Here is a 9,337-nt window from a genome sequence, read left to right as displayed (position 1 = left end):
TAGCAGCAATGTCCACAACAGCCAAACTATGGAAAGAACCTAGATGTCCATCAACAGATGAATGGATAAAGAAGATGTGGTATATATACAATGGAATACTATGCAGCCATCAAAAGAAATGAAATCTTGCCATTTGCGACGACGTGGGTGGAACTAGAGGGTATTTTGCTGAGCAAAATAAGTCAATCAGAGAAAGACAATTGTCATATGCTCTCCCTGATATGAGGAAGTTGAGAGGCAAAGTGGGGGGCTTGGGAGGTAGGAAAGTAAAAAATGAAACAAGACAAACCATAAGAGACTCATAATCTCACAAAATAAACTGAAGGTTGCTGGGGGGAAGGGGGTTGGTTTATGGACATTGGGGAAGGTATGTGCTATGGTGAGTGCTGTGAAGTGTGTAAAACTAACGATTCACAGACCTGTACCCCTGGGGCTAATAATACGTTACATGTTAAAAAAAAAAAAAAGAAAGAAAGAAAGAAAGAAATACGTGGCATAAATAAATAAATAAATAAATAGTTCTGGGGATGTAAAAAAATTTTTTTAAATTTAAAAAATAAAACATGTCTCATGGACATTATAAACATTGCTGAACCCACTGCCCTTAGGGCCATGAGTCCGGGTCACCTGGGAGCATCTGAACGTTGCTGACACCGGGCTGTGTCTGTGGAACTCCTGGCCGGGCACAGAGATGCCCAGTAGGCTGGGCGCAGCGGGAGCCCCCGACCTGGGGCCCTGTTCCCACGGGGAGCGGAAGTCCCAGCGGTTGAGGTGAGAACGTGAGGCTGCCCTGGGTGGGCAGAGGCAGCCACAGGCAGCTGCAGCAGGCTGGTCCCTGGCCCAGATGCACCCTCTTCACCCTTTCTTGCAAAAATTGCTGCTTTGTGCAGAAATATAGAAATGTGCAATGTCTGAGAGCCAGCGCTCAGGAGTCAGCCTCCACCCTCCTATGTATGCAGGCGGCCCTAGTGACTAAGCCCCAGCCCAACCGTGCATATCTTTCAGGTAACTCAGGGTTAAAAAAAGAGAGAGAGAGAAAGAGAAAGACAGAGAGATGTTTTTGATCCCCAGATGGCTGTGGTTTGAGCACAAGAGGAGGGGGTGGGGCCTTGAGGCTCCTGCCCTTGCTCCAGGCCTTGGGGCTAGGGGCGCTGCAGCCTAGGCTGGTGGCCAAGCAACAAAGAAGCAAAGCCCCCACGGTGGTCTTCCTGGTCTGCCATCCTCCTCTGTGTCCTCTCTCTGCCAGCTGCCCCTCTCCTTCGAGGACAGGCTGTCTCTGCTGTCCCCAGCCCCTAGTCCCCGTGGTGCCCCGCCTGCTGTCTTTGTCCTCTGGGGCCTCTTCTGCCCCAGGGATAGCCCAGGAGAGTAGCGATGGGGCCACTGCCACTACGACCCCAATACCTTGGGGCAAGTTTCCTCTGCAGCCTTCCCGTGGGTGTTACGTGGCCTAGGGGAGGAGGGAGTGGAGAGACACCTGGGTCAGCATGGGGCCACATTGCTCCCATGGCTCCCACTGGCCCTTCTTTTCTGACAACACAGGCACCCACAGTCTCAGTATCAGCGTCCAACCATCAGCCCTCAGACCAGAGTGAGGAGCTAGAGACCAAGAGGCTGGCAGCAGCTCCTTACCTGGGGCCCCCGTAAGGGACAGCATAGTGGTTCAGGAAGTAGCTCTGGCCCTCCGAGCTCACAGAGATGGTCCTGTTCTCCATCCAGAAGTCCAGTTCCAAGGCTAGGGTCTCTATGTTGTCCCTGGGGTGGAGCAAGTCATCGCCTCAGCCCAGGCACACCCCTCAGTCCCGCCCTGGGAGGGCCCAGGTAGGGGGGCCTGCGGGGCAGCAGGGGGACTGGGGACCCACCTGAGGAAGGCGGTGTCGTTGGTGTGGGTCACGTAGCGGTCCATCATGAGAGTCAGGAGGGGAGGCTGGCTCCGCTGCAGGTAGTACACGCGGGCCCCGTTGGGGACGTGTCCATAGCTGCCAAGAAGGACACCCGCTGAGGTGCATCTGCCCAGCGGCCAAGGCCAAGGCCAATCCAGCGCCAAGCCCCAGGCCCGCGCTTCCCCGCCCCAGCCTGGAGGGGCCGCCCCGCTTACAGCCGCACCAGGTCCAGGAAGTTCTGCAGCATGCCCTTCACCGTCTGGGGCATCTCAGACAGGAGCAGCCCCTCCATCACCCAGTAGGAGTCCTTGCGGAAAGGGACAGCTTGAGCTCCAACCCCCTACACCACCCCCTCTCCCGCCCTGTGCACCGGGCCAGTCAGGGTGCCCCCCTCTGCTCAGGACAGCCCGCCGGCCCGGGCTCCCCGCCTGCTGCCCGGTAGCTCTGGCCGCTCACCAGTAGGAGAATTCGACGAAGCGTCCACCAGGCACGATGGAGGGGTGGGCCGAGTAGATGAGAGAGAACTGCTCCGGGCGGCTGAGGACCTCTGGCTTCACCTGCAGTCGGGAGAGAGGGCACAGGGAGCCCACAGGCCCCTCGGTGTGGATGCCCTGGCAGCGGGGGCACGAGTTCGGGCTCTGCTGCTGGTCAGCCGTGTGGCCTTGGTCAAGCCAGAGCCGCTGGGAGCCAGGTCTGCTTGGCCCCCACATGCCGACCTCCGGAGTCCCTGCTAACTCAGCCCGGCCTTGGCAGAGGCTCAGCAAGCACTGGCCAGTATTAGGACCAGGTGGGGGACTGTTTCCTCCACTCCCCTTCCCCCATCCCTGCTGCCACACTAGCCCCAGAGGCCCAGGAGGCCCCATCCTCAGGCACAGGTGCGGCATGTGAAAATTAATGGAAGGAGACCTCATTTAGAATGGATTGGGGAGCCTGGCAGGTGAAGCTCTCCTGCCCTACCACCCTTTGTCAATTGCAGACCCAGGTGGTTGTTATCCAACTATCCCCGCCAGAGGGGAAGGTTTCTTCTGCCCCAGCAACAACCCAGCCAATGAGTGGCAGCCACAGCTCAGCCAATGAAAAGCTACTATACTCAGAACTCCCAGTTTACTCCAATGGAGTTTTTTTTTATAACAGCCTTTCCCCGCTTTCCTCCATAAAGGAGCAGGGCTCTGGGGCACTGTGCTGATTTGCCCCTCATTTTTTTGTAGTTTCTTTGTTCCGGGTTGCGATCTCTGCTAGTCCAAAGTTAACCCATTTTTTTTTTTTTTAAATATTTTTTATTTGTTTATTTTGAGAGACAGAGAGACAGAGTGAGAGAGAGCATGAGAGGGGAGGTCAGAGGGAGAAGCAGACTCCCCAAGGAGCTGGGAGCCCGATGTGGGACTCAATCCCAGGGCTCTGGGATCATGACCTGAGCCGAAGGCAGTTGCTTAACCAACTGAGCCACCCAGGCGCCCCCAAAGTTAACCCATTTTTGATGGCAAAATACTGGCAGGTTTTTTTGTAAGGTTATTTTTAACAGAAGGAAACCCCAAACCGTCTCCCCAGTGAGGCAGACGTGAATGACCATGGTTTCGGGAGAGCAATGGTAGGACCTGCCTCTGCCAAGTATTTTCGCTGTCCATTGCCTCCTGGTTCTGTACCAGTGAGTGTGGTTTCAGTTGGAGAGGGGTCAGCTGTCATGGGGAACAGAGGGGAACAGAGCTTGGCTTTGTTCCTGTGGGGCCTGGGTGAGGAAGCAGCCCAAGCCAGGAAGGAGCCTAGAGATAGCAGGTGCCAGGGCCCTGGGGCCTGGCTGGGAGGACAGTCTTGGGCAAACCACTGCCCTCTGTGGGCCTCAGAAAAAGGGAGAAAGCCTCTAACAGACTGTGCTGACCACAGGCTGCGATCAGCAGTGGCAGTTACTCCTGGGCAGAGGCTGGCTGGGTTAGCTCAGGGAATGGAGAGCCCTGCTGGGGAGTGAACAGTTACCACTGGTGTCAGAGGCAGGTCTCAGTAGCCTGGAGGTGGCAGGACAGGCTAGGCTTGCCTGGGAGAGGCTGGTGAGGGCTTCAGGGAAGAGGTAAAGAGTTAGAAGTGCTTTTCCCTTCCAAGCCCCCTGCCCCCACGCCCATGAATTTCTTTCTAGAGAGCTGCAGTAGAATAGTGTTGGGACCTTCTGTCTAAACCAAAGCCATGAATTACTGAACTTTGCAGAAATAGTGCTGGGCTGTTTTTGAAGGTTACCTATGAAAGGTGCCTGGTTTGACTATGACCTTGAACACAGAAGGACTTGGGACTGTTACCCATTCAGGCACACCTCTTTTGGGGACAACTGCTACTCCTGGGTGTCGTGGACACTGGAGGTGAGGTGGGTAGCAGAGCAGGCTGGTATAGAGGACAAACTGCTCTCTCCTAAGTCTGAGCTAGGGACCTCTGGCAAGTGACAGCCAACACCCTCCTTTACCCCTGGGTCTGAGCCTGAGGGTCCCGCCGAAGCCACCAGGGGGCAGCTGTGAGCCAAGAAGAGAAAGCCCAGGAATGGGAACATCTGGCTGGAGGAGGGCCAGATGTCTCATGGAGCCCCCCACAGTCCTGAAAATGTCTGAAACCTCCTAGGACAGCCAGATCTTGACCTACCAGTACGGGATCCCGACCTCTCTCCAGAAGACAGGCCAGCAGTGGGACTTCCCCAATGCCTGGGCCCCCCTGCAGGACCTGGTCATCAGAGGTAGGGAGTAGGGAGGCAGGGATGGGGCTTATCCCAGGACCTTCCCCCCCTTGCATCTGGTCAGCCTGGAGGGTCAGCCTCCTGGTGCAGGGGAGGTGTGAACATAGCAGGTGGGGTCTTTCTCTGGCTCTTCTGGTTTCTCAGCTCCCCACTCAGCAGACATGTGTGTCCACCCCCACCTGTCAGGGGAACCAGCCCTCCTTTCTCACTCCAAACCCAGGCCCTGGGGAAGGAGCACGTTGGCTTTTCACGCAGCTCATGATGAAGGTCTTAAGGCCCAGGCCTCTTTCCCTCCTAGAGGAGAGTAAGGCTCAGGCCTCCGCTCCCCCTGGGATGGGGACTTAGGAGATTCAGAGTCCTGCCTGGGCGGGGGGGGGGGGCGTCTAGGTCTGGCCAAGTCTCCTTCACCTCGGGCCCAGGAAGTGGCTTTCCAGCTGGCTCAGAATTGGATCCGAACCAACTTTGAGGTGTACTCCCAAAAGTCAGCCATGTTTGAGAAGGTGAGCTGCTCCTGAGGACAGAGCCTCCTGGGCTCTTCCCCATGGTGGGCTGGAGGGGTGGGGGACTGGAGGGGGGGGGCGGTGGGGGTGGTGGGCAGGGATGAGTACCAGGCTTTGCCAAGCCCAGGGACAGTGGTGACGCCCGGTGGCCATTCTTGGGCACTGCAGGGGTCAGAGCTGCAGGCCAGAGCAGCCTCTCCCAAAGGGGCTCTCATCTCTTGCTCCCCTGGAGGGCTGAAGTAGGGAGCCTGGGGTAGTGCCCCCCTGAGAGCCTGTGCTTTTGTTCCCAGTATGACATCAGCAATGGTGGGCAGCCAGGTGGAGGAGGGGAGTATGAAGTTCAGGTGAGTGGGCCCACACCCTACTGGGAATGACAGGGCTGTGTTGTCCCCACACCTGGCCATGACCTTCCCTGCCTAGGCCTGTGTTTCCTCCTATGGATGTGGGTCCACGGGAGGCTGACTGGAGCTTCTCTGCAGCCCTGGGGCTAGGCAGTTCTAGAGCCTCTGGGTGGAGATCTCACAGCCCCTAAAAGGCTGTGGGGCCTTTCCCCAGAGATCCTGGTCCACTGGTCCTGCCTCTCTCCAGGAGGGCTTTGGCTGGACCAATGGAGTGGTCCTGATGCTCCTGGACCGCTACGGTGACCGGCTGACCTCGGGGACCCAGACAGCTTTCCTGGAGCCCCACTGCCTCACAGCTGCCCTTCTGCTCAGCCTCCTGCTCAGCCTCCTACCGCAGTGATGGGCCTCCCTGCCCCGTCTGCCTCATTAAACTTCTGTGTGAGTCCCTACCTTCTCCATTGCTTCTTCATCCCCTACCTCCAGCCAGTCCTTGGAGTGGGGTCAGAGTAGGGACCTAGAAGTCATGGGTTGGGTCCTTGTGCCTCCTGGAACATCAATGAGGAGGAAATCCTGTTTTGTGGGGACACAGTCCCATACCCCATGTGACCTGGCCTCCCAGAAATGTACTCCAAATGGTTTATTATTCTGTTAAGATGCTTACAAATACTGAAAATCACCCGGTCCTGGTTTCCCAGCTACAGTGGGCCCCAGGTGCTGTGAAGGAGTGCAGGGAAGTGGGATCAAACACTGCCTCTGTGAGCTATCCTTTCAAAAAGTCCAAATTTGAATGTATTAGTCTAGATCATTTTATGCCCCTGAGCACTTTTGAAAACAATACAGTAATACTGGCACTTACTTTGTGAGCTTTGTGTGCTCAGAGAGGAAGGGAGCCCTGCCAAGACCACTGTCATCCCCGGGTGAAAGTATAAAATTTGACAGAATTGAAGGAACAGGAGTTCTGTGTTAATAGTTGGAGGCTTCCGTGCCACTTTAATGGATAGAACATCTAGACAGAAGATCATAAAGGAAATAGAAGATAACACCATAAAACAATTAGACCTAATATATATAGAACTCCGTACCCAACAACAGTAGAATACACATTCTTTTCAAGTGCACAGGGAACATTCGTCAGGATAGATCTTATGTTAGGCCACAAAATAAGTCTTAGTAAATTTTAAAAGATTGAAATTATAGAAAGTATCTTCTCTGACCATAATATAATGAAGCTAGTAATAAACAACAGAAGGAAAGCTGGAAAATGTGGAAATTGACCTTTAAACAACCAAAGAGTCAAAGAAGAAATCACAAAGAAAGGAAATTAGAAAATACTTATAGGTGAATGAAAACAAGGAAACAACATACCAAAATTTATAGGATGCAGCAAAGCCAGTTCTCAAAGGGTGTTTTAAAGGAGCAAGTGTCTACGTTACAAAAGATCTTAAATCAATAACTGATTTTATACTTTGAGGAATTAGAAGAAAGCAAGCAAACCCAAAACTAGAAGAGCACATAAAGATTGAGCATAAGGGAATAATATAGAGAATAGAAAATCAAGAGAAAATCAAGCCAGAAGTTTCTTCGAAAAAAAAAAAAAAAACAAAATAGATCTTTATTTTTTTTAATTTCTTTTTTAAAAATTTATTTAGTTATTTGACAGCATAAGCAGAGGGAGCAATAGAGGGAGGGGTAGAGGCAGACTCTACACTGAGCAGGGAGCCCGATGCAGGGCTCAATCCCAGGGCCCTAAGATCATGACCTGAGCTGAAGGCAGACACTTAAACTGAGCCACCCAGGCACCCCAGGAAAATAGACCTTTAGCTATGGAAAAAAAAATGACAAAAGAAAAAGATACAAACAACTAAAATCAGAAATGAAAATGGAGACACTACTCTAGACCTTAGAAAAATAGAGAAAACTGTGAACATTATATGCCAACAATTGAATAACCACTATGAAATGGACGAATTCCTAGAAACACACAAATTGCCCAAAATGATGTAAGAAGAAATAGAGAATCTCAACAGGTTTATAACAGGTAAAGAGATTATAATAAAAAAACACCCAACAATGAAAACTCCATGATGGTTAATTTTATGCATCAGCTTGGCTAGGCCAAGCTACCCCAGTATTCAGTCAAAAATTATTCTAGGGGCACCTGGGTGGCTCAGCCGTTAAGCATCTGCCATTGGCTCAGGTCATGAGCCCAGGGTCCTGGGATCAAGCCCCACATTGGGCTCCCTATTTGACAGGAAGCCTGCTTCTCCCTCTCCCACATCCCCACTTGTGTCCCTTCTCTCACTGTGTCTCTCTATCTCAAATAATAAAATCTTCAAAAAAATTATTCTAGATGTTTCTAGGAAGGTATTTTTAGATGAGATTAACCTTTAAATCAGGAGACTTTAGAGTAAATTAATCTTGTGAGCCTTAATAAAAAGAGCCAATTAGCTTACAAGAAAATGAGTTTATTTGGAAATAGCAGAGGAATTGCAGTTCAGGGCATGCAAACCATAGGCAAGTCCAGACAACAAAGGAGGAGGAGTGTTCTTTTATAGAAGAAGGAAGTTGAGAGGGGCAGTTTGGAATGAGACTCCATTCCAAATAGAGCAAGAATTCATGGTTGTAGGGACTTTCCATTGGCTGAGCTGTGATGGTTCTCATTGGCTAGGTTGCTGGACAAAGAGAAAAACCTTTCCTCCTGCTGGGATGTGGAAAGTTAGCTTTGAAGAGTGGCACCTCTGTGAGCATGCCCCCTTCAGGGCTTCCCAACTGTATTTTGAAATGAGATTTTCCTTTATTCATTTCATACCCTCCATACTATAAGTGGTCTTCGTCTGATCGGTTGAAGGTCTTAATAGAAAAACACTGACCTCCCCAGAAGACGAGGGGATTCTGCCCAACAGACTGCCTTTAGACTCCTCTGGGTCTCTGGCTTGCAGATTATGGACTTGCAAGCCTCTGCAATCATGCAAGCAAAAATTTAAAGATAACCAAATCCAACAGCATAATAAAAGGATTATACACCATGTAAATGAGATTTATCCTAAGAATGCAAGGATGGTTCAGCTTAAGAAAATCAGTACAATGCACTGCATTAATAAAACAAAGGAAAAAAAACCCTGCATGATTATTGATGTAGAAAAGATATTTGACTAAACCCAACACCCTTCTATGATAAAAACATTCTAAAAACTAGGAATAAAAGGGAAGTTTTTCAGAGCAATTTAAGGAATTTATGAAAAAACTTACATGTAGTATCACACTTGATGGTGAAAGACTGAAAGCTTTCTCCCTAAAATCAGGAATGAGACAAGGATGTCTACTTTCACCTCTGCTCTTCCACACTGTACCAGACGTTCTAGCCAAAGTAACAGGACAAGAAAAAGAAAAGGCATTCAAATTGGAAAGGAAGAATTTATTCACAGATGACATGATTTTATACATAGAAAATCCCAGAAGATCCACAGCAAAGCTGCTAGGTCTGGTAAACAGGTTGAGCAAAGCTGCAGGCCGAAGATTAATACTCAGAAATCAGTTGCACTTGTATACACCTGCCGAGAACAATCTGAAAAACCGAAGAAGCCATCACACGTGCAGACATCTGAGAAATCAAATTCCTAGGAATAAACGTATCCAAGGAGATGAAAGACTTCTACACTGAATGCTGCAAAAGTCACAGGAGGACACAAATTGTAGGATTCCGCTTACGTGAAGTATCTAGACTAGGTGAATTCATACACACAGAGGAGTGGTTTCCAGAGGCTGTGGGGAGAGATGACTGAGGACTTACTGTTTGATGTTATAGAATGTATCTTTGGAATGATAAAAGTTGTGATGGGGTGCCTGGGTGCTGCAGTTCGTTAAGCATCCGTCTGACTCTTGGTTTTGGCTCAGGTAGTGATCTTA

At 50.6% G+C, this 9,337-nt stretch overlaps 1 protein-coding gene and 1 long non-coding RNA gene across 2 annotated transcripts; one reads left to right on the top strand and one right to left on the bottom strand.

Annotated features, from left to right (window-relative positions):
• Positions 1-1,596: 1,596 nt before the first annotated feature.
• LOC125078331 (trehalase-like) lies at positions 1,597-2,605 on the bottom strand. The gene is made up of 4 exons (XM_047690789.1): positions 2,337-2,605; positions 2,096-2,188; positions 1,860-1,976; positions 1,597-1,752 (listed from the first exon to the last, which is right to left on the bottom strand). Exons 1-4 carry the CDS (start codon positions 2,588-2,590, stop codon positions 1,626-1,628), a joined length of 591 nt encoding a protein of 196 aa, XP_047546745.1. The 5' UTR covers positions 2,591-2,605; the 3' UTR covers positions 1,597-1,625.
• A 1,850-nt stretch (positions 2,606-4,455) lies between these two features.
• LOC125078332 (uncharacterized) lies at positions 4,456-5,880 on the top strand. Its single transcript, XR_007120864.1, has 4 exons — positions 4,456-4,590; positions 4,978-5,090; positions 5,381-5,434; positions 5,679-5,880. It is a non-coding gene; the product is annotated as an uncharacterized LOC125078332 (long non-coding RNA).
• The last annotated feature ends 3,457 nt before the right edge of the window (positions 5,881-9,337 follow it).

This window comes from Lutra lutra, chromosome 10 (genome assembly GCF_902655055.1).
Source record: "Lutra lutra chromosome 10, mLutLut1.2, whole genome shotgun sequence".
NCBI classification, from domain to species: Eukaryota; Metazoa; Chordata; class Mammalia; order Carnivora; family Mustelidae; genus Lutra; species Lutra lutra.
The sequence above is the reverse complement of the archived record's forward strand: the minus strand, read 5'-3'. Positions and strand labels throughout refer to the sequence as shown.